This window comes from Hemicordylus capensis, chromosome 11 (genome assembly GCF_027244095.1).
Source record: "Hemicordylus capensis ecotype Gifberg chromosome 11, rHemCap1.1.pri, whole genome shotgun sequence".
Classification (NCBI taxonomy): domain Eukaryota; kingdom Metazoa; phylum Chordata; class Lepidosauria; order Squamata; family Cordylidae; genus Hemicordylus; species Hemicordylus capensis.
In genome coordinates, this window is record NC_069667.1 from 10,502,916 (window position 1) to 10,528,360 (window position 25,445).

General features: G+C 47.4%; 1 protein-coding gene across 1 annotated transcript; it reads right to left on the bottom strand.

Moving 5' to 3' along the window:
* Positions 1 to 146: 146 nt before the first annotated feature.
* LOC128335595 (endothelin receptor type B-like) lies at positions 147 to 24,778 on the bottom strand. The gene is made up of 7 exons (XM_053274139.1): positions 24,323 to 24,778; positions 10,715 to 10,827; positions 7,824 to 8,028; positions 5,828 to 5,977; positions 3,320 to 3,453; positions 1,166 to 1,274; positions 147 to 296 (listed from the first exon to the last, which is right to left on the bottom strand). Exons 1-7 carry the CDS (start codon positions 24,776 to 24,778, stop codon positions 147 to 149), a joined length of 1,317 nt encoding a protein of 438 aa, XP_053130114.1.
* Between the last annotated feature and the right edge of the window lie 667 nt (positions 24,779 to 25,445).

The window sequence follows — 25,445 nt, forward strand, 5'->3', positions numbered from 1 at the left end:
GCTTCCCCGGACCTGGCTGGTCTGGGAGGCGATGTTTCTGCCAAAGGAAGGGGAACGAAGTCAAGCAGTTCTGCAAGACCACCGTTGTGGAGCCAAGGCTGGCCCAGAGAGCAGATGGAGCCTCCTCACCTGGTTTCCCCACACGTCTAAGAAGAGCTGTACTTGTTACTCAGGTGGGAGCTGCTTTGGTCAAGGCCCAGTTCCTGCCCATTCACCTTCCACTTCCCCACAGAGCCTTTGTCATCAGTCGGCATGATGCCGAGGGCTGGTCTCTGGCACCAGCAGCACAGGCAGGACTGTGGGAAACAAGTGAGAGAGAGAGTGGGGGGGGAGGGGAGGAAGCGTGGGAGGGAGGGGAGAGGGAGGGAGGGAAGAGGGAGGGGAGGGAGGAGGGGAGGGAGGGGAGAGGGAGGGTGAGGGAGCAAGAGAGAGAGGCAGGGGAGAGAGGGGAGGGGTGAGTGAGGGAGAGGAAAGGAGGGGGTGAGGGGGAGAGAGAGAGAGAGAGAGAGAGAGAGAGAGAGAGAGGAGGTTAGGGCTTCTGGACATCCAAGCTGGACATCTGTGTCCCAGTGGGAGAACGGGACATCATTTCAATGGAGCCAAAATGCAATCCGACGGTACAGGGAACTGGGACGACTTACTCCCTGTGCCTCTTTGTGCCTGTCAAGTGTAGCCATGCAAAAAACAACAACACCCAGAACTGGAACTTACTGAGGCAGGGAGAAGCCAACTCAAGAAAGTTTATCCTCCAACGTTCGGGAGCAGGTGGAAGTTGGGACCCCTTACCTTTTGTGACACCTCCAGAGATGGGGGATGGGGCCATAGCTTAGTGATACAACATCTGCTTTGCATGCAGAAGATCCCAGGTTCCCTCCCTGGCAGCATCTCCAGGTAGGGCTGGGAGAGACTCCTGCCTGGAACCTTGAAGAGCTGCTGCCAGTCAGGGTAGACAATCCTGAGCTGGATGGCCCAAGAGTCTGACTCAGTATGAGGCAGCTTCCTGTATTGCTATATACTGTTATGAAAGACTAAAGATGGTATGATTTGATGGAATCTGGGGCAGTCAGGAGATGGGGCTTGTGGATTTCATGAACCCCTTCCTACCAGCAAACCACCTCCCTAGCTCCAGATTGCACCCACGCCATCCTTGCAGTCGCTCTCCTACCTGGAAGCAGTTCTTAAATTTCCGGCTGACAAAGTAGAGAGCGACGGGGTTGATGCAGGAGTTGAGTGAGGCCATGTTGATGCCAAAGTAATCCATGACGAGGAGGAAACTGAGTGAGGAAGAAAAAGGCGAGTTGGGGATACCAAGAAGGGGCCAAGCACATACGGAAGGAAACACGTCACTTGTCGGCAGCCCGTTTGGATTGCCCCCTCTTTGGATTTGCAGCAAAGAATGTGACGTCTACACTTCTTGGGAAGGGGTGAATTAACATTTCGCTCCCAAGCTTATCCTTACCTTTCCTTACCTCCCCATAGTCAAATCTGCACTTCCCAATAATGCCACCTCTTTGCTCCCCCAAACTCGTAGTTCTAGGGCAGGGCTGCTCAACATTGGCCCCGTTTGCCCCAAGATTGTGGAATGTGCTCCCCACTAAGATACAATCCTCCCCATCTCTGGCAATTTTTTTAAAAAAATCGAAAACCCCATCTTTCTAACCAAGCTTTCTCAGCCTTTTAAAATGTGTTGGTTTTAATTTTGTGATTGATTTTAAATTGTTGATTTTTTAAAGCTTTTATATGTGTTTTAATTGTTTTATGTTAACGGCCCAGAGACGAAAGTTTGGGCGGTATATAAATGTGATGAATGAATGAAATAATCCCCAGCCACAGTTGTCAACAGTCAGGGATGAGAGGAGTTGTTCTCCAACGTCTGCAGGAGGGCTGAAGAATGGGAGGAGAACTGGCTTTGTGGTAAGTAAAGTAAAGTGTGCCGTCAAGTCGATTTCGGCTCCTGGCGACCACAGAGCCCTGTGGTTATCTTTGGTAGAATACAGGAGGGGTTGACCATTGCCTCCTCCTGCACAGTATGAGATGATGCCTTTCAGCATCTTCCGATATCGCCTCTGCCCGATATAGTTTCAGCGGGGATGCAAACCGGCAACCTTCTGCTCGTTTGTCAAGCATTTCCCTGCTGTGCCACTTAAGGTGGCTTGGCCTTGTGGTAGCAAGCATGAATTGTCCCCTTGCTAAGCAGTGTCCACCTTGGTTTGCATTGGAATGGGAGACTAAATGTGTGAGCACTGTAAGATATTCCCCTTGGGATGGGGCCGCTTTGAAGAGCACCTGCATGCTTGCATGCAGAAGGTTCCAAGTTCCCTCTCTGGCAGCATCTCCAGATAGGGCGGAGAGAGACTCCTGCCTGCAACCTTGGACAAGCCGCTGCAAGTCTGTTTAGACGGTACTGAGCTAAATGGAGTAATAGTCTGACTCCGCAGAAGACAGTGTCCTCCTATGTTCCTATGTAAGTTCAGCCCTGTTTTAATCCCCTGCTAACTGGGCAAAGAGGCACCTTTTAAAAATGGTGATTCTCTTTGTTTAGCAGGGGGAGAGCAACTGGCCCTATCCACCCCCAGCACAGGACCTCCAGTGACTGTTGCTGGCGTCTTATGTTTCTTTGTAGATTGTGAGCCTTTGGGGGACAGGGAGCCATCTTATTGATTGATTTATTATTTCTCCCTGTAAACTGCTTTGGAAACGGTTAAAACGTGTGGTGTGTGTGTGTGTGTGTGTGTGTGTATAGTTTTTCTAGAGCAAGGATGCACAACTCAAATACCCCAGTGGGCCGGTACCAACCATGACTTGCTGTGAGGGGCCGAGGTCAATTTTATGCACATTAATTACAACATTAAAATTATTTTAAATATTGATAAAAGTGAGGGGACAGAGGGTGGGAGTCCTGGGGAAAGGCGAGGGGAAAGAGGGATGATGTCAGTCAGCTCCAGTCCATGGGAGGGGGACATCTGGTCTCAAGCGGCCGAGTGCATTGAGCTGCCGACCATCAGTGGGAAAGGTCATGAGCTCTTCATGGCTCCTGCTGTTGCGACAGATATTCCCACCTGGAGGCCAGCAAAAAAACTCCCTGCGGGCCAGTTCCAGCCCCCAGGCCTTACGTTGTGCAGGTCTGTTCTAGAGTCACCCCTGTGTGGGAGGCCATAGCAATGGAGGGCAGTTGTCTTCCTGCCCCTACCTCTGGCCTGCCCAGAGGCACATCTGATTGGCTCTTGCGGAAACAGGATGCGAGGCAAGCTCCAGAGGCCGGACTTGGGTCTGGTCCAGCCGGGCTCCTATCATGAAGAGTCCTCACCCCTGTGCCTACCTCAGCAGCTCACACCGATAAACATCCTGTGGGTTGTAAATGGTCTTCTTCAGGATCCTGCTGAGGTGGAGAGGCAACCAGCAGAGGGCGAAGATCACCACCAGGCAGAAGACCGTCTTGGCCACTTCCCGGCGCTGCAAGGCACAAGACCAAGGAAGTTGCGTCTTATAGAGCCGACTTCATTGTTCATACCAAGCCCCTCCGAATCTCTCTTCCCTGACACTGCTGTGGCACCCACCCCACTCTTTCTCCTGGATGCCTATCCTTATTATTTGATGCCCTATCATTATTATTTGATGCCCTATTATTTTATGCTCTATCGTCATTATTTTTTCCCCTGGTTCTCAGATTTATTTATTTTTTAAGTTGACTTTTAGCATAAATCAAAATAAAGCAGCTCCTTCCTGCAGGCTCTGTGGTAGGATAGGCTGCAAGCAGCCTGAACGGGGCAGTTCGGTGCTGCCATATGACCAGGGACTGGGCTAAGTACACACTAAAACATAGGAAAGATAAAGGGGGAGAAAGAAAGTGAAAGAACGTTTTATTTAATACCAAGATTTGGTTCTTTAAAACAATTTTTTTGTAATCAGGTGACCCCAAATCTTTGCCAACAAACAACTTGTATTATGCAATGTGCTTGTTCTGTGCATACTAGATGGCACTTCTAGTGATCATGGGGAGGGATGAGAGGCCTCCGTTGACCACCAGAAATGTTATTCGACTGTCCCTCTGGCATTTGAGTTTTCAGTGTATCTTTGCATCAGTTAAGGCTAGAACCTGTTGTTTGCAACCAACAAACTCTGAGATTCAGTGCCCAGAACTGTATGCTGTGTCTGTCCTGCATTTCAAATCATGTGAACTGCCCAGAGATGCATATATTGGGCAGTATAGAAATCAGGGGTGTAGCTATAATTGAGCGGATGGGGTCAATGAACCCGGGGCCCCCAGCTCCACCCCTCCCTATTTTCTTCATTATCTCCCTCACTCTGAGGGGCCTCCAGGGAGAGGGGCGAACATGGGCCCCCTCTCTCCTAGTTATGCCCGATAGAAATACACTAAACCAACCAACCAACCAACCAAACAGACAAACCCAAATCAACACAACAAAACCAAAACCAACACAAAGTAAAACATTTACCAACCATTCCCATAGACGTATTAAGTTACTCCAACAATAAATCATTCTTAAAAATTCTAATACAGGGTTTCTTAAGCTTGGGCCTCCAGATGTTGTCAGACTACAAGTCCCATCATCCCCAGACATGGCCTTTGTGGCTGAGGATGATGGGAGTTGTAGTCCAAAAAATCTGGGGGCCCAAGGTTAAGAAACCGTGCTCTAATACATATTCCATCTCAGATGCTTAACTAAGTCATTTCATTTCAGCTTATGGTGCCATATAATTTTGAGCTGAGAGTTTACAGACCAGTGAACCTTGTTGAAGCATGGGAGATCGCATTTCCCGAGGCAGAGCCCCATGAATTCCTTAACTCAGGGATTCCTAACCCTGGATCCCCAGATGCCGTAAGACTACAGCTCCCAACATCTCCAGCCACAATGGCCCACAGTGGCTGAGCACACGCCCTGTGCAGAAGGCACCAGGTTTGAATCCTGACATCTCCAGTTAAACATAGGAAGAAACGTGGGAAGTTGCCTTATCCCATTGCTCCATCTAGTTCAGTATTACCTACACTGACTGGCAGCAGCAGTTCTCCACGGTTTCAGGCAGGAGTCTCTCCAAAACCCTACCTGGAGATGCCACCAGGAACTGAATCTGGGACCTTCTGCATGAAATGCAGATGCTCTCTACCACTATGCTGTGGTAGCAGATCTCCAGGGTTTCAGGCAGAAGTCGTTCCTTCCCTGGAAATGCCAGGGTTTTCTTCTGCACACAAAACAGATGCTCTACCACTAAGCTATGGTGAACCCATTGCCAGGAATCTCAGACACTGAGAAGGACCTTGCCTGAGATCTTAGAGAGCTGTTGCCGATACTCAGTTTATTTATTTTATTTATATAAAATATTTCTATACCACCCAAAACTTGCATCTCTGGGCAATTTACAATTAAAATCATTTAAAACATTAAATCAATCAATTAAAATCATTAAAGACATCTAAAACCCAATATTATAAATATTAAAACTATTATTGGACCAGTGGTCTGATATAATATATAGGAGGAGAGCTGGTCTTGTGGTCGCAAACATAACTTGTCCACTTGGCTAAGTAGGGTCCGCCCTGGCTGCATATGAATGGGAGACTACATGTGTGAGCACTGTAAGGTATTCCTCTTAGGGATGGGGCCACTCTGGGAAGAGAATCTTGGGTCCAAGTTCCTTCCCTGGCAGCATCTCCAAGATAGGGCTGAGAGAGAGTCCTGCCTGCCGCCTTGGAGAAGCTGCTGCCAGTCTGTGAAGACAATACTGAGCTTCCTAAGACAGTGTCACATGCCCAATTGCCTTCATACCAGCCCTGGGGCAGAGCTTCCTGGAGCTCGGGGGACCTCACCCGCTTCATGTGGTCATTGAGGGCGATCCTCATGCCGTTCCTCTTGCTCAGCATCTCGCACGACATGAGGGAGTAGAAGACGCCCGTGCAGGCCAGAGGGAGGCAGAAGTAGAAGCCAAAGAGCCACCAATCCTTCACATTCTTGTAGAACTGCCGAGAGAAGGGAAAGGATACGTCAAGCCGGCTCGGCTCTCTGGATTCTCTAAGCTGTGCTCAGTGTCATGGGGGTGGGGGAGCAGGACTCCTGATCACTTTGGCCATGACCAGCGTCCCCTGTAACAGCAATTTCCAGGTGTTGACTACAACCCCATCATCCCTAGCTGCAATGAAGGTTGAAAAAGTTCTGAGAGTTCAAATGGGGTGGGTACAATGTGAACAAGGCTTCCCCCCTTCCCAACCTTTAAGAAGCTGAGTCTTCCCTAGAAAAAGAGCAGGGTTTGTTTATATCCTGCCTAGGCAGCAGCTATTAACAATCTGATAAGAGAAATCACTAGAGCAACATTCTTATCTGTGTTGCACTATCCAGCTCTGCCTCCCCTTGGCCAAGTCCATGTCCAGCAAGGCAAGCTGGAAGCACAAGCTCTCTTAGGGAGCTGTTGAACCAGCAGAGTGCTGATGACAGCTGAAGGCCTTCATGTCTTGGAGAGGCCCTGCTGCTGCTTCCTAGATGCCTTGGGCAGCCCTCCTCACGAGGAGACACCGTGGTCAGGCTGCTCCACCACTACCCACACCACACCTGAGCAAGACCATCAGGAGAGAGGCCCAAGAATCCAGGCCTACTCTCCACTTTCTGAGTGTGACACATTTCTGCGAACTTAATGATAATTAATAATTAATAAATACAAGTATTTATATACCGCTTTTCAACTGAAGTCCCTAAAGCGGTTTATAGTGAAATAAACAAACAATTAATTAAATAAATCAGATGGCTCCCTGTCCCCAAAGGGCTCACAACCTAAAAAAGAAACGTAAGATAGACCCCAGCAACGGTCACTGGGGGGATGCTGTGCTGGGGATGGATAGGGCCAGTTGCTCTCCCACTGCTCAATAAAGAGAATCGCCACTTTGAAAATGTGCCTCTTTGCTCAATTAGCAGGGGAGATCACTCTGTTGAGTTCAGATTGTCAGCAGAGTTGGGTTCTGAAGAAACCATTCACAACCATAATTCATAGGTATCTGTTTTGGATGGAGAGAGAAGCCTGTGACTGTGAATCCATGTCTATGTCTGTGTGCCTATGTGACACAAAGCAGGTGAATCCATTCACCTATATCCCTCCACATCCCTTCACCTCTAAAGGTGAGATGAACTCTGTCCTTTCTGGCGGAGAATAATCTCGACACCATTGCAACGTCCCACACAAATGCTACATACCATTGCATGTCAAATTTTTGATATTATCAAACACTATGCACTATTTTGAATTTATAAGTTAAATTTGCATTCCAAATTTGCATTCCAAATCTGAAAGCTCACAGGCAAGAGAGGAAGGCCTGCCCCTTCTCCTTCTGTCACCCCACCCCCACCTTTGTTAACGCTTGAGTAGCCAAGGTGGGAGGGATGAGTATTAAAAATAAGACCACTGGCTGCAGGGGTGGAGCCAGCTGAATGGTGGCCTGTATTTGGCCCCGCCCAGTGTCCCAGCCAGTGGCACCCCGTGTGTGTGACATCACCCACACAGGGGCATGGCTTGGGCTCCGGAGAGTCCTGAGCGAGCTCTCCCCATCTCATTTTGGGCAGCATTTGTGAGGGAGAGGAAGGGAAATTAATGCTGTCAGGCAGCAAGTGTTGCCTGTAAATTAGAGGAGGAGGACTGGGATGGGCTTTCGGGCAATCAGGCCACGCCTCCTTGGCACGTGACATCACATGCAACGAGGGCTCCAGCGGCCCTTTCCTTTTCATTGGCGGCCCGAGTTCTTTGAACCCGTTCGCTCAATGATGGATCTGCCCCTGACTGGCTGTTCACATTAACTGCCCTCCCCACCAATGCGAACGTACCGTCATGAAGGTGGAATTCTGTTCGGGAGCCAGCATGCAGACCAAGTGGTTCTCCTCGTGGTGGTTCAATGGGACCAAGTCAAATGCAATGGCTTCGGGGACGGCCAGGAGAATGGCCACCGCCCAGATGAGGGTCACCTCGACTGCCTTCCACATGGGGATGCCAATTCCTTGGATCCGGCTCCAGGAGGCGACGGCTCGGTACCTTCCCCACCGCCCCCCAAGCACAAGAAAGAAATCAATTCACATCCCTGACTTCCTGCCCAGCAACAACACAAATGCAGCTAGTATATGACCTCACCCATAGAGCCTCCCTTAACTGGATATTCAGAGTTTATTTATTTGATGTATATACCGCCCTTCCAAAAATGGTTCAGTTGGCAGAAAGTAAAGGCACGCTTACAGCAATGACCACTATAACCGGGATTCCCCAGTGTCGTGGGCAGCAACGCCCATAATGGACAGCCAAAGGCCATTGTTCTGCAGCTGAGGATTATGGGAATTGTAGTCAATAGCATCTGGAAATTCCCTTTACAGGGAACATTGATTTGCTTTACATAAGCAAAGTGCTCCAGGCCCCTGACCATCTTGGTTGCCCTCTTCTGTACCTTCTCCAGTTCTACAATGTCCTTCTTAAGATACGGTAAGCAAGATCTGAATTGCAGCTTCCATAAAGAGCTGAAATGAACAAATTCAGATGGCTCCTAAATCTCAAATTACAGTGGCTGACATCCTGGCTACATTTATTTATTTATCACATTTATATAAAAAATATTTATCAAAATATTATTTATCACATTCATATAAAAATATAAAACCCCTGGGTGATTTTATTTATTTATTTATTTATTTATTTACACAGACCGACAGGTGTTATTGACTGGTTTGTTTTATCCAGACATCGAGTCCTTCTCAAGGACCTGGGATGGCTGAATTTTATTATCAATGTTGTTGCTGTTATTATAGATATCGTCGCAGAATATAGCTCTGCCTGGGTCCAGTCTATTATTCCTGTAGTGTATCTGATAACAGGTATAGCCCAGGTATTTATGGCTTGTATGGTGTTCCTGCCATTGAGTTTGGACTTTAGGATTTTTCTGACTCTCCTGATGTTGTTTTTATCTTGTTTACACAGTCAGACAGGTATTATTGACTGGTTTGTTTTATCCAGACATCGAGTCCTTCCCAAGGACCTGGGATGGCTGAATTTTATTATCAATGTTGTTGCTGTTATTATAGATATCGTCGCAGAATATAGGCTGTTCCCAGTAAAGCTGCTTTTGGTAATTGGCTGATGGTGATTTCTGTGACCCCTGTGGTGTTGAGGTACTCTTCAAGGTCTTTTGGAACTGCACCCAGGGCGCCAATTACCACTGGGATTATTTTGGTCTTTTTCTGCCACAGCCTTTCAATTTCAATTTGTAGATCTTTGTATTTGGTGATTTTTTTCTATTTCTTTTTCTTCTATTCTGCTATCCCCTGGTATTGCTATGTCGATTATTTTGACTTGTTTTTCTTTCTTCTTGACTACAGTTATATCTGGTGTATTGTGTGGCAGATGTTTGTCTGTTTGTAGATGGAAGTCCCATAATATTTTTGCATCTTCATTTTCTTCAACTTTTTCAATTTTACGGACCCACCAATTTTTGGCTACAGGTAGCTTGTATTTTTTGCAGATGTTCCAGTGTATCATCCCTGCTACCTTTTCATGCCTTTGTTTGTAGTCAGTCTGTGCAATCTTTTTACAACAGCTGATTAGGTGGTCCACGGTTTCATCTGCTTCTTTACAAAGGCGGCACTTGCTGTTTGTTGTTGACTTTTCTACTTTTGCTCTTATTGCATTTGTTCTTAGTGCCTGTTCTTGCGCAGCCAGTATTAAACCCTCTGTTTCTTTCTTCAAGCTGTTTTTGTGTTAGTGTTATTAATTAATTAATTTATTATTTATTAATTAGTGTTGTTGTTGTTGTTGTTGTTGTTATTATTAACATTTATATTCCACTCTTCCTCCAAGGAGCCCATGTGATGATGATGATGATGATAAATTAATTAATAATCCTAGACCCTTGGAAAGGGCCTGATAATTAAAGTACCAAATCCAGTCAATAACATCTGGTAGACTGTGTGTAAATTGCAGAGTAATAAACAACTTTATTTATTAGCCACCCCATAACAAATTGTTGTTCTCTGGGTGGCTTACAAAAGAGGATTAAAGGATACAAAAAACACACACATAACACATTAAATCATAACAGATGAAAAAAAGTGAAAAGAAAATACAAAACACAACACACAGCAGCTTAAAACCTCATTTTAAAATTAGTTAAAAATCAGAATAAAATCTGAAAACCCTGAATTTAAAAGGCCTGGGTGAACAAAAAGGTCCTTACCTGGTGTCAAATGGAGCAAAGTGATGAAGCCAGGCGAACTTCTCTGGGAAGGCTATTCCATAAACAGGGTTTACCCACCAAAAAGCCCCCCCCCCTGTAGCCACCCACCCCACCTCGTTTGGCAGGGGCACCTGGAGGAGGGCCTCCAAAGAAGATCTTAAAGTACGGGTAGGGACATATGGGGCAAGGCATTCCCTCAGGTAACCTGGTCCCAAGCCATTTAAAAGTTAAAACCAGCACTTTGAATTAGGCCTGGAAATGGACTGGAAGCCAGTGCAGCTGATGAAGCACTGACCTAATATGATCAAAACATCCAGTCCCAGTTAATAATCTTGCACCCCTATTTTTGTACCAGCTGCAGTTTCCGGACCGTTTCCGGACCATTGCATGTTCTCTTTCAAATGCTCTTGGTACTAACCACCATTGCATGTCAAATAATTTATGACTTGGAATGAGACTGTTTATGTGAACTGTCAAATTTAGGCTCCATGGGAGAGCTGTTACCTGTCTATGCTGAGAGCGCAAAGGCTGAGGACAGTTATGCCAACGGAGGCCTTCTGAACGAACGGCATCAACTTGCACACCTCCACCCCAAAGGGCCAATCTGCTGCCAGCAGCTGAGGGAAAGGGAAAGCACAATTAGTAGATCATCTCAGCGGAAAATTGGATAATTTATAGAATGTGTTACTTTGTGGAAAGAGGAGAGAGGAGTTTCAGCCAAATCCTCACAAAATGTTAGAGGGTGTCTGCCAACTCTGTACTTTCTGGCTGGGAATAATCCTGACACCATTGCAACGTCTAACACAAATGCTATATACCATTGCATGTCAACTTTTTGATATGATCAAATACTAAGCACTATTTTGAATTTCTAAGTTAAATTTGCACACGAAGTTCAGTTCAAGGTCCCCAGGCCACCTCAAACCAGGATACCAGTAGCACTATTCAGACATTAAAACTGTATATCCAGCTGTCTGCACACAGGTACATGTGTTCTTGTGCAGGAATGTACATGCATTTAAAAAGTGAACCTAAGTACTGCTTCTTCAAATGCATGGTACGGATAGGAAGGATACCGCTGTACATGCATTCAATAGCATCATTCACATGACCAATAGTCCCAGGGTCAGGGAGAGGTGGGGGGAAGACAGGAGTGTTCCTACCTTCCCCTACACGACTGGCCATCAAGTGCCCTCTTATTGCACCACGCAGCCACATCATCACTGCTGTGACGAGCGGTGCAGCAAGAGAGAGGCTGGGGCATGGCCTCCCAGCCTCCAGGAATATCACAACACACCATGCCAGCGGTGCGGTGCGTTGTGGCCATTCTAGAGTCTGGGACGCTCCTTCCCCTAGCCTCTATGGTAGGACGGGCTACCAGCAGCCTGAACTAGGGATGTACAAACCGGCTCGAGGTTGAGCCGATTCGCCCTAGAAGTTGAGCTGGTTCGCCATCAAACCAGTCCGATACGAAACCGGTCCGACACAAAGGCTCGCCCTCAAGCTGGACCTGGTTTGGCTCGACCTCGAGCCAATCCCCCTAGGCTGGCTAGGGGGTTCTAATGTGTTAAAAAACATTAAAAACATTCACCACTGGGCCCAGCCGTCTCCGAGGGTGCTGCCACAGCCATGGGGGAGGGTCTCTGCCATTTTCCCTTCCAGCCGCTCTTCCAAGGGCAGTTTTGGGCCATTTTGGGGACATGCTGCAACTTTCTCTGGTGGCAGAGGCCATTTTGGAGGCTGCCATGCATGTGCCCTGGCCATTTGCGTGGCCGGAGACTGCTGGACGCGGCAGTGAGTTTAAATTAAAAACAGAAAAACATTAGAACCCTCCCTCCCAAACTGGCTCAAATTCAAGATGAGCCGGAGGTCTGTGGTGCGGGGTGGGACACAAAACCAAACATGCCCTGTTTGATCACACATGACTTGATGTGTGAGCACTGGAAGAGATTCCTCTCAGGGGATGAAGCTGCTCTGGGAAGAGCATCTAGGCTCCAAGTTCCCTCCCTGGCAGCGTCTCCAAGATAGGGCTGGGAGAGATTCCTGTCTGCAACCTTGGAGAAGCCGCTGCCAGTCTGGGTAGACAATGCTGAGCGAGATGGACCGATGGTCTGGCTCAGTATATGGCAGCTTCCTATGTTCACGTTCAGTTTGCGTCCGATTCGGATCGAATCAAACCAGCCAAACTAGTTTTGTGTACACCACTAGCCTGAATGGGGCTGCCGGCACAGTCTGTGCTGCCTCATGACCAGGGAGTGGGGTAGCAGAGAGTGCCTGCCCCCCCCACCTCACTTTTAGCCCGGCTTAAAAACCCAGCCAAAAAGCACGAGGATCGGGACCGATCCTGGCAGTTCTCACGAGCAGCTTAACCTGGGAAGGGCTGCTCTAAACGAGATATAATGCTACCAACATGCTTTCAGCATACTGTTGTTGTTGTTGGGGCAAGGCCATAGTTCAGTAGCAGAGCATCTGCTTTGCATGCAGAAGGTCCCAGGTTCAATCCCTGGCAGCATCTCCAGGTCAGGCTGGGAAAGACTCCTGCCTGAAACCTTGGAGGGATGCTGACAGTCAGAGCAGGCAATAGACTGAGCAAGACGGACCATCTGACTCGGTACAAGGCAGCTTCCTCTGTTCCATGCGATATAGCTAGGAAGTGTCCTGCTGTACGTACAGTCCTTATAAGCATGTTGAATGTAGATAATGCATTCAGCGTAACATGGTACAGACAGGAAAAACTTCCTACGGAGAGGATGTCTACTGTTCTACAAACATTCACAGAGGTCCAGGTTTTTGTGGGAAGAACTGTACCTGTGTACAGACCTGTACATGTGCACACTGCACACAGATTGTATATAAAGGCTAGTAAAGTTAAAGGTAAAGCGTGACGTCGAGTCGGTGTCGAGTTGATTCCTGGTGCCCACCCACAGAGCCCTGTGGTTGTCTTTGGTAGAATACAGAATGGGTTGACCATTTTTTAAAATTATTATTATTATTATTATTATTATTATTATTATTATTATTATTAATTCAATTTCTATACCGCCCTTCCAAAAATGGCTCAGGGCGGTTTACAAAAAGAAATAAAACAAATAAGATGGCTCCCTGTCCCCAACGGGCTCACATTCTAAAAAGAAACATAGGACACACACCAGCAACAGTCACTGGAGGGATGCTGTGCTGGGGGTGGATAGGGCCAGTTACTCTCCCCCTGCTAAATAAAGAGAATCACCATGGTAAAAGGTAAAAGGTATTTATTTATTTATTTATTTATTTATTTATTTATTTATTACATTTCTATCACGCTCCTCCTCCAAGTAGCCCAGAGATACTTAAGCTTCTCCTCCCAACAACCCTGTGAAGTAGGTTAGGCTGAGAGAGAAGTGACCTGCCCAGAGACAGTCACTCAGCAAGTATCGTGGCTGAATGGGGATTTGAACTCGGGTCTCCCTAGTCCAGCACTCTAGCCACTACACCACGCTGGCTCTCTGGTGGTCTTTGGTAGAAAACAGAAGGGGTTGACCATTGCCTCCTCCCACACAGGAAGAGATGATGCCTTTCAGCATCTTCCTATATCGGGCAACTTTTAAAAAGGCACTGAAGATGCATCTATTCCCCCCGACTGTTAATTAGATGTATGGTTTAAATTCTTAATGCTGATTTTAAATGATTTTAATGTGACTGTTTTTAATGTTTAAATGATTTTAATTGTTGGGTTGATTTAATAACTGTTAATTGATTTTAATTGTTTTTATTTGTTGTATACTGCCCTGAGCCATTTTTGGAGGGGTAGTATATAAATCAAATCAAATCAATTAAATAAATAAATAAATAAATTGTTGCGGCCCGATAGAGGTGTTTCCCATAGTCTGGGGAACATACCAGCGGGGATTCGAACCGACAACCTCTGGCTTGCTAGAAAAGTCATTTCCCTGCTGTGCCATTAGGTGAATATATAAAGGCTAGTAACAGCCTGTATTACTCCTTTTGAGGACCCAGCAGGATGAATTTGGATTGGGAGCACATGGAAAGGCTGCAGGAATAGAGCAGCCACTTTTAAAAAAGTAAAATCTCAGTTTTAAAACCACTGGTGAAATTTATGGAAATCCTCCTTTCATGATCCGTAGTGAGCATTTACAGTAAGGAAGTTCTTTTTCCTGAAGGAGGAGAAATCTCCTCAGGGGTCGTAAAAAAATAAGATAGGGATTAAGGGGATGAGCTGGTCTTGTGGTAGCAAGCATTAGAGATGGGCACAAAAGAAATGTTTGATTCAATTCAAATTTGAATTGATCCGACCCTCTTTAGGTGCTTTTTAACCAGTCAGTGACCCTGAATGGTTTGGCATCTTTTTAAAACAGATCTCAAATAAAATTTAGATTCAATTTTTAAAAAGCGAATCATATTTGAATCGAATTGCCCTTTTAAGGGTTGATTTGAATTCAAATAGCTCGTATCACCCAGATTTGAGTTGAATCGCTATGAATCAATTTGCACATCCCTAGCAAGCATGAACTGTCCCCTTTGCAGGGTCTGCACCAGTTTGCATTTGAATGGGAGACTACATGTGAGTACTGTAAGATATTCCCCTTACGGGATGAGGTCACTCTGGGAAGAGTACCTGCCTGCTTGCAAGCAGAAGGTCCTAGGTTCATTCCCTGGCAGCATCTCCAAGATAAGGCTGAGAGAGAGAGAGAGACTCCTGCCTGCAACCTTGGAGAAGCCGGTGCCAGTCTGTGTAGACATTACAATACTAAGCTAGATGGAATGGTCTGACCTGGTATAAGCCAGCTTCCTATGTTCCTAAAGCATCTGTCAGAAAAGAAAGTTTAGATACAAGACTGGTTGATTTTGGATTAGACTGCGAAGAGTTATTTCAGTTCATGCTGAAAACTGGATTACACGCACATATTAAAAAACCATCATAAAAATACCATGGTTTGATAGCATAATAAGGGGAAATAAATTGCACCATTCAACAACCACAACTATCTTTTTTTCTTTGAGTTATGTTCGGAACAACTTGTCCAAGTTTCAGAGAGGTTGTTTCACACCATAAATTAGAACCTTCCTTTTTCTGTGCTTTAGTAATTACAGTTAAGAATGAACTCCATTAGTAACCCAGCTTGAAAATCTGGGTCTCATCATGCTTGTAAGTGGATTCTTGTAGATAACTGTCACAAGCCTGCCTTGTCATTGCTTAGATCCAGTTTGTATGGATCTAATTATTAACAGAATCAAACAAATTATTCCTGAGGTATACCATTTAAATAAGCCACCTAATGGTGCAGCAGGGAAATAACTCGACTAGCAAGCCAGAGGTTCGTCCATTCATTCATTCGATTTCTATACCTCCCTTCCAAAAATGGCTCAGGGCGGCTCAGGTTGTCGGTTTGAATCCCTGCTGGTATGTGTCCCAGAAAATGGGAAACACCTATATCGGGCAGTAGCAATATAGGAAGATGCTGAAAGGCATCATCTCATGCTGTGCATGAAGAGGCAATGGTAAACCCCTCCTGTATTCTACCAAAGACAACCACAGGGCTCTGTGGGCGCCAGGAGTCAAAATCGACTGAACGGCACACTTTACTTACTTTACTTTAAAACCACATTTAAAATTACAACATTTAAATTTTTTAAATCAAAAGTCATTAAAATTGATGAAAGCCAGCATGGTATAGTGGTTAAGAGTGCTGGACTAGGACTGAGGAGACCTGAGTTCAAATCCCCATTCAGCCATGATACTAGCTGGGTGACTCTGGGCCAGTCACTTCTCTCTCAGCCTAACCTACTTCACAGGGTTGTTGTGAGAAGAAACTCAACTCAGGTATGTAGTACACCGCTCTGGGCTCCTTGGAGGAAGAGCGGGATAGAAATGTAATAAATAAATAAATAAATAAATAAATAATAGAAAACTAATAGCTAATAATTGAGAACTAGAAAAAACCCATACCAGATACAGGTGAAACTCGGAAAATTAGAATATCATGCAAAAGTCCATTAATTTCAGTAATGCAAATTAAAAGGTGAAACTGATATATGAGACAGATGCATTACATGCAAAGCGAGATAAGTCAAGCCTTAATTTGTTATAATTGTGATGATCATGGCGTACAGCTCATGAAAACCCCAAATTCACAATCCCAGAAAATTAGAATATTACATGGAACCAAGAAGACAAGGATTGTAGAACAGAACAATATCGGACCTCCGGAAAGAATACAGTGTACTGTGCTTGATTGGCCAGCAAACTCGCCTGACCTGACCCCATAGAGAATCTATGGGGCATTGCCAAGGGAAGGATGGGAGACATGAGACCAAACAATGCAGAAGAGCTGAAGGCCGCTAATGAAGCATCCTGGTCTTCCATAACACCTCATCAGTGCCACATGCTGATAGCATCCATGCCACGCCGCATTGAGGCAGTAATTGCTGCAAAAGGGGCCCAAACCAAGTACTGAATACATATGCATGCTTATACTTTTCAGAGGTCCGATATTGTTCTATTCTTCAATCCTTGTCTTCTTGGTTCCATGTAATATTCTAATTCTCTGGGATTGTGGATTTGGGGTTTTCATGAGCTGTACGCCATGATCATCACAATTATAACAAATTAAGGCTTGACTTATCTTGCTTTGCATGTAATGCGTCTGTCTCATATATCAGTTTCACCTTTTAATTTGCATTACTGAAATTAATGGACTTTTGCATGATATTCTAATTTTCCGAGTTTCACCTGTAATGGTGCAGTGGGGAAATGACTTGCTTAAAACTGAGAACTAAAAAAACTCCTACCAGATATAAGCACTGCCATAACTGTGTTCAACATAACAATGTGAATAACTTTACCCGCACCCAGATCTGAACCTTTGCACACTGTATTGAGCATAACGTGTGAATACACTATCATAACTGACCATGTTCAGCCACTGGGAGAATTTAAATAAGCTCCTTTTAAGAATGGCCACCTAATGCTGCAGCGGGGAAATGACTTGACTAGCAGGCAGGAGGTTGCCGGTTCGAATCCCCGCTGGTATCTTTCCCAGACACCCCTATATCGGGCAGCAGCAATATAGGCAGGTGCTGAAAGGCATCATAATCTCATACTGCACGAGAGGAGGCAATGGGAAACCCCTCCTGTATTCTACCAAAGACAACCACAGGGCTCTGCGGGCGCTAGGAGTCGACACTGACTCGACGACACACTTTACCTTTATACCATTTCAGCATGTGGGTGGATGTCTGAATGTTTGTATGTTGCTTCTCACACACAAAAAACAACTGCCTGCATGTAGAAAGCTAGTGTGTCGAGGGAAAAGATTCAAACTAACCTTCTCCTTGACGTGTTAATTTTATTTGTGCAGGGAGTACTTTTTTTTTTTCCCCTGAGAGGGATTTGAAACATGGAAGCTTTCCCCAACATCCATCACCAGCTGTAGTCTGGAACTGAGACAGCCCAAAACATCTTTTATCACTTGATTCTGCTCTTTTTATAAACTAGATGGGCTTGTAGCTCAGAGGCAGAGCATCTGCTTTGCACACAGAAGGTCCTAGGTTCAATCCCTGGCAGCATCTCCAGGTAGGGCTGGGAGAGCCTGAAATCTTGGAGAAGCCGCTGCCAGTCAGTGTAGACAATACTGAGCTAGATGGACCAATGCTCTGACTCAGTAGACAGCAGTTTCCTACGGCGCTTACTGTGTGCACATCCTCACTATGGAATGAAGTGAGCATTGTCCATTTGAATATTCTGTTCAAACATGTACATAGGTATGAATGCCTTATTCATTAGCATTCGCTTAGGTTTTCAAAAAGATATCAGCACATCACTGAGCAGCCGTCCAAGGGGTGAACACCCCAGACCTGGCCTCAGATTTGTTTGAAAAGTATCCCATTTCTTTCCTGGGGAAAAGATAAGATACTTTCCCAAACAAATCTGAGGCTCAGAAAATTCACTCTCTCTCTGCCACCACATTCAACACCCTTCGAGGGGAGGGTATGAACAGCAGCTCAATGTCTTGGTAATGGACTGATCAGTGTGGCGGAGGTGGCGAGAAAGAGAAGATGAAGAATATGGGGTAGAGAGAGCCGGTCTTGCAGTAGCAAGCATGGATTGGGCCATTTGCTAAGCAGGGTTTGCCTCAGTTTGCCTTTGGTGACTACATGCAAGCACTGTCTGCTGTAAAATATTCCTCCTAGGGGATGGGGTCAAAGCTCAGTGGAGGAGCATCTGCTTGCATAGGGACATAGGCAGCAGCCTTCTACCGAGTCAAACCATTTGTCCATCTAGCTCAGTACCGTCAACACAGACTGGCAGTGGCTTCTCCAAAGTTGCAGGCAGGAGACTCTCTCAGCCCTATCTTGGAGATGCTGCCAGGGAGGGAACGTGGAACCTAGATGCTCTTCCCAGAGAGGCTCCATCCCTTAAGTGGAATATCTTGCAGTGCTCACACATGTCATCTCCAATTCATATTCAACCCAGTGCAGACCCTGCTTAGCAAAGGGGACAATTCATGCTTGCTACCACAAGGCCAGCTCTCCGAAGTTCCCTCCCTGACATCTCCAGATAAGGTGAGAGAGACGTCTGCCTTAACCTTGGAGATGCCGCTGCCTCTGAGTGGACAATAATGAGCTAGATGGACCAATTGTCTGACTTGGTATAAGGCAGCTTCCGAAATTCCCATGGATACTCCTGCACATGCAGAAGGGCCCAGGTTCACTCCCTGGCAGCATCTCCAGGTAGGGCTGGGAAAGGCTCCTGTCTGAGATCCTGAAGGGCTGCTGCCAGTCAGTGTAGACAATACTGAGCGAGATGGACCAAGGGTCTGACTCAGTAGGAGGCAGCTTCCAATGTACAGCACTGACAAGGCTTTTGGCATTGGGGTCGTAGCTCGGTGGAAGAGCATCTGCTTCTCATGAAGGTCAATCCTGGCAGCATCTCCAGGTAGGGGTGGGAAAGGCTCCTGCCTGAAACCTTGGAGAGCTGCTGCCAGTCAGTGTAGACAACAGGGACCTAAATGGACCAAGGGTCTAACTTGGTAGAAGGCAGCTTCCTAGGTTCCTATGCTGTCTCACAAATAAGCCGCCGATGGTGGAGGATCCCTCGCTAGCTGGCTGCCCCTGAAGTTACAGTTTGGACACAACCCCTTACCCGAAGCTCTGCTGCCAGTCTGAGTAGTCGATGCCAATCTAGACAGACTTATGCTCTGACTCCAGATAAGGCAACTTCATAAATCCATATATAGCCTTAGAGTCTGAGAGAGGGGAACTGGAAATCCCCGAAATCCCAATTCTAGCCAGTAGGTGGCAGGAGAGGCAGGCCTCCTACGCAGAGCCCCCTCCATGGAAACCCCCCAGGGCTATTCCCCCAGACAATCACAATGGTTCCAATCAGAAGGCGCCTTGGCTAAGACCCCAAACAACGCAAAATATCTCATACGCAAACAGATATGCCCCACGTGTATATTCTGCCCTGGAGGCCCCACAGCTGAACACATGTGAAGACCTCGCTTTGCTTCCTTTCTGACATCTGACCAACCTCCGGCTCTCGGGTGGACAATGCAGGCTCAGTAGTGAGCTCTCTTGTCTTGGACGAAGGAATTGTGGGGCACAAAGAGAGATCTCCCTCTTGCCCCTGAGTGCTGCCTCCTTGACGGCAAACATTCCCTTTGTGCTGAGAGCGAGGATGCGACGGGGAGATGAACCATGCCGCTTTACACTAGAGGTGACCTCTGGAGGAGAGCGGGTCTTGCGGCAGCAAGCATGAATTGTCCTCTTTCCTAAGCAGGGTCTGCCCTGGTTTCCATCTGAGTGGGAGACTACATGTGAGCACTGTAAGATAAATTACAGTGGGGAGGAGAGCTGGTCTTGTGGCAGCAAGCATGGATCGCCCCCTTTGCTAAGCAGGTACCACCCTGGTTTGCATTTGAATGGGAGACCATATGTGTGAGCTATGATATTCCCCTCAGGGGATGGAGCTATTCTGGGAAGAGCAGAAGGTTCCCAGTTCCCTCCCTGGCAGCATCTCCAAGATAGGGCTGAGAAAGACTCCTGCCTGCCACCTTGGAGAAGCCGCTGCCAGCCCATGTAGGCAATACTGAGCTGCATGGACCAAGGGTTTGACTCAGTATATGGCTGCTTCCTGTGTTCCTATGTTCCTGCTCCAAAGTCTGATGTTGTATAGTTTGCTACCATTTCAGGTGTCCATGATTTCATTCCCACCAGATTTTGCTGGCTGAACGAGGCCTGAGCTGATGTGTTAAGAGACCAGGCGGTGCCCTATATCTGTAGCTGGATTGTACCATTTCGGACTATTGATAGGGTGCTGCATATCTGACTGCTCGCCAACATAACACTTGCATGTCAGGAAGAAGGTCCTAGTTTAGCTTCTTTCCTGGCACGGTAGTGCAGGAAGGGTTTTTTTTTTTTTAAAAAAAAATGAGACAAAGCATCCAGATGTTCAACACCCCTACCTGCAGTCCATAGTGGTTCACCCCAGCAGCAAGCCATCACAATAAGGCTCATGCCTGCCCGGTCTAGCTCAGTGTTCTTCTTCACCTGGGAACCAGGTATCATGTTGCTGCCAGAACTGCATTAATCTGCCCCACAGGACCCTTGTTGGCTCATTGGCACGATCAGAAAGAGCTGTGTGTGTTCTGGGTTTTGTGATTATGCCTGGGAGTTGTGAGAAAGGCTCAGAAAATATGCGAGGCTCCTTCCCATGATCAGAGCTTGGCCATGTTCAAAGAGCCATGCACAATACTGTATTGTGACAGAGTAAAAACACAAGGTAGGAGGTATGGGCAGTGATTGCCTGCTAGCCGCCCACTGAAGGGCTTTGTCCCAGCCAGCAGCTGTAGAAGAGCTGGTCTTAGCAAGCATGACTTGTCCCCTTAGCTAAGCAGGGTCTGCCCTGGTTTGCATTTGAATGGGAGACTCCATGTGTGAGCGCTGTAAGATATTCCCCTTAAGGGATGGAGAAGAAGAGCATCTAGGTTCTTCTGGGAAGAGCATCTAGGTTCCAAGTTCCCTCCCTGGCAGCATCTCCAAGACAGGGCTTGGAGAGATTCCGACCTGCAACCTTGGAGAAGCTGCTGCCAGTCTGTGTAGACAATACTGAGCTAGGTGGACCAATGGTCTGACTCAGTAAATGGCAGCTTCCTATGTCCCTGTCACCAGGTTCAAACTATCATACTTCGGATACTTTATGCAAAGGTCCAGCTCCCTTGAGAAGTCCATAATGCTGGGGAAAGTTGAAGGAAAAAGAGGACGACCGGCAGCAAGGTGGATGGACTTGATGATGACAGCAATGAATGCACCACTGAGAGACCTTAAAGGCCAATTGGAAGACAGATCACCCTGGAGAGAATCTTTCTATGTGGTTGCTAAGAGTCGACACACACTTGACGGCACTTAATCAGTCAACCAACCAACCAACCAACCAACCAACCAACCAACCAACCAACCAACCAATCAAATGCCCCTCTACCCAGTCTTTGTCCCAGCCAGCAGCTGTACTGAATGAGGTCGGAGGAAAAGCCCTCCCGCCCAGCTGCTGCTTAGCAGACAATTGCTGCTCACGCCTCCTATCTCCTTTCTCACTTGATCCCAAAACTGGAGTCCACACAGCTCTCAAGGTGTGTGTGTATGACACATGTCCTACCCAATTCCTGACCATGTGGATGAGCCTCTGGTCTTTTCTGCTTGCAATTTCTCACAATGCCCAAGCATCTAAGCACCAAACCACTGTGCACTCTAAGATCCCATTTTCAGGGGCCACCTGATGCTTGGGTGCTTGAAATGGTACCCAAGTCACCTCTGCCCCGGTGTCTATCACCACCTCCTCTGTCACTCTCCTCATCTGTGCTGCCCTCAGAATTGGTAGCAGCAGCATGCAGAGTCCCTCGCCTCCACACTCTCGGCATTTGAGGAGAGAGGAGAGCATCTTGACACTTCCATCCCACCATCTTCCATCCCACCATCTTCCTTTTCAAATGCTGCTAGTGTGAGAGGACATTGCGTGTTGTGGAATGGAGGCAGAGAAGAGGGGAGGGGGAGAAGATGGAGGAGGGGGAGGGGGGCAGCAAGGAGGAGCAGGTTAGCAGGGTGGTTGCGGCCACCGTCCAACAATCCACCACCTGAGAAGACCGTCTCAGCTCGCCTCATTATGGATCTCGCCCTGCCTGTTTTTAGGAGGATTTGGAGATCTGTGAGATGTTCTACAAAGATTAGCAAGGTAGGCAGCCTCTGAATTCAAAGCATTTTCACCACACACTTTGTGGTTGTGGTTTGAGATGCCCAAATGTGGCAAAGACAGATCCCGCAAACACATGTGCCCCTGCAGAGTTCAGGCATGAAGAAGAACCACAAGTGGGTGATAGCAGATGAAGTGCTTTGTGGGCAGTAGGTCCCAGGTTCAGTCTGCAGAATGGCTGGGTCTAGTTTCCAGTTGGTGAAGGAATCAGAGCTGTGGTCCATCCCAATGTCAGCTGTGGTGAATCTGCTCTATGGATGGCATGGGGGTGGAACTGAAATTTCATATCCCCCAACCAGAAAGCCATCATTATGCCACAGAAATAATTGACCTTGCACATAATTAACTGAATATTTTGGAGCGTATGGAGTCGAAAAACCTCTCACATGAGTTGGACTATCCAGTTCAGTCTCGTCAACTCTGGCAGCGATTCTTTGGATCTCAAGGGCAATTCCAAAGGTAACGGAATCAGGCAGGTTACCACATTTTCAATGGCTGTAGCCACAAGCAAATTTTCAAGTTATGTATATCCATTTTCTGAAGGTGATATTTTAACCCAAACCCGTTAATATTATAGAATGCCCCCCTTCGGACATAACGCCAGACTGGAGGCAAACTCACCTCAGGTTCGGCGTCCATGCTGTCCGAATTATCGGAACCATGGTTCCTGGACCCAACCACGGTTCCAATTTTGACCCCAAACCTGGGAATGTACCCTCGGTTTGTAGTGAGATGTACTCACCCAACTGAGGGTCCATTCCCTGCAGTCAGTGGCAGATTAGCACAGAGGCAGAGGAGGCATCTGCCTACGGCGGCAAAATATGGGGAGCGGCTTCTCAAATTATGCGGTGCCTCTCTGTCTCTACGGGTGGCGGCATGGGGAGAGAGGAAAGTGCCCCCCTTTGCTTCAATTTTTTATAACGCCAGTTCACGGGCAGCGATTGTGATTGACTGGGAGAGTGCAGGGGTGGTGAAGGCGAATGGTGGGCCCGTTGGATCCACGGTTTGCCGTTATTTGCGAAGGTGCCCATAGTGTCTGAAACATGCAATACACATTGGTAATGGAATCAGTATTTTTGGACATTGTGTCTGATTCCATTACCAAGATACTTTGTACATTTCAGAACCATCTATAATATCGAAGGCAGGGACTCTCAAACTGGGGGCCAGGATCCCTCAGGGGGGGTCTCAAACATCTTAATCAGGGAGGGACCTGTCAGCAAAGGAGAGGAGAGCTGGTCTTGTAGTAGCAACCATGACTTGTCCCCTTAGCTAAGCAGGGTCCACCCTGGTTGCATATGAAAGGGAGACTAGAAGTGTGAGCACCGTAAGATATTCCCCTTCAGGGATGGAGTTGCTCTGGGAAGAGCAGAAGGTTCCAAGTTCCCTCCCTGGCAGCATCTCCAAGAGAGGGCTGAGAGAGATTCCTGCCTGCAACCTTGGAGAAGCCGCTGCCAGTCTGTGAAGACAGCACTGAGCTAGATAGACCAATGGTCTGACTCAGTAAATGGCAGCTTCCTATGTTCCTTACTTGACAGATCCAAGGTGTGGAGACAGTCAGGGCTGATGGGAGGCAGATGGAGACAAAAGCCAACGACCACTTGGCTCCTCTGCTGCTCACCAAGCATTCCTGAAGCTAAGTAGGTTTGATCTTGATCAGGCCCTTGGGTGGGAGACCTCTGGAAGCCCTCTATGAGCACGTGAGGCTTTCACCTGCTGTGCTGAGTCAGTCCACCTTGCTCAGTCTTGTCTGCTCTGACTGGCAGCAGCTCTCTGCCATTTTTGGAACTCGGCTAATCACACTGCTGATGAATTCCCCCCAAGCAAGGTCCTTCTCACCCCTTTGCCCCTCTGTCCAAAGTGCTTACCTTATACACATGAATGGGCAGGGTAATGAGGATGTAGAGAAGGTCCCCCAGAGCCAGGCTGGCGATGAGGACGTTGGGCCCGTTCCTCATGCATTTGTTCTTGTAGATGATCCGCAGGAGGGTGGAGTTCCCAATGATGCCCACAACAAAGATCGTGCAGGATACAAAGGTGTTGATGTACTTAAAGGCTTGCTTGATCTCCGTGCGCTTTGCACACACGGTGAAGAGCCGCGGGGCCTGCTTGACGCCGTCTCCAGAGAGGTCTTCTGATCGGTTGGAGGTGGCTTTGGAGTCTAGGTCAATGCCCGGCCGGACAAGGCTGTAAGCTTTCTCTTGGTGCAGAGCGTGCCATGCAATGGTTCTGTCGCTGAAGGTGTTGGGTGTCTGCCCAAAGATGCTCAGGGTAAGACATGTCAGGCAAGAGGCCCACAGGAGGAGAGGCGGAAACCTGCCCATTGGAAAGCCAAGATCAAGAGCCGCCCAGCGTCTCAGGTCTGCTTGCAAGTGAAAGTGCTAAAGATGGCTTCACCTGCAAAAGGAACACAGGAACATCGGAAGCTGCCATATACTGAGACAGACCACAGGTTCATCTAGCTCAGTTTTGTCTGCACAGACTGGCAGCGGCTTCTCCGTGGTTGCAAGCAGGAGTCTCTCCCAGCTCTATCTGGCAATGCCAGGGAGGGAACTGGGAGCCTTCTGCATGCAAGTATGCAGATGCGCTTCCACTGGGATACGGCCCCATCCCCTAAGGCAGGCTCCCCCAACCTGCAGCCCTCCAGACGTTGCTGAACAACAACTCCCAGCATACCCAGCCACAATAAATTGTGGTTAGGGATGCTGGAAGTTGTAGTTCAGCAACAACATCTGGAGGGCCGCAGGTTGGGGAAGCCTGCCCTCAAGGGAAGGTCTTCCAGTGCTCACACGTGTAGTCTCCCATTCAAATGCAAACCAGGGTGGACTCTGCTTAGCAAAGGGAACGATTCGTGCTTGCTTCCACAGGACCAGGTGCTAGGAATCTGGGTTCTGTGCAGGACCAAGAGAGTGATATTGAACATAGCCAGTCAGTTCACACAATCGCTGAAGCCTCCTTCAGACATTCTTACAAAGCTCTGCTGCAGCTGTG

Coding starts and splice junctions, on each gene's coding strand:
- LOC128335595 (XM_053274139.1), bottom strand. CDS start 24,778: ATGGGCAGGTTTCCGCCTCTCCTCCTGTGGGCCTCTTGCCTGACATGT. Junction 5,978..7,823: donor AGAATTCCACCTTCATGACG/GTACGTTCGCAT, acceptor TTCTCTCGGCAG/TTCTACAAGAATGTGAAGGA. Junction 297..1,165: donor AATTTAAGAACTGCTTCCAG/GTAGGAGAGCGA, acceptor TGTTTCCCACAG/TCCTGCCTGTGCTGCTGGTG.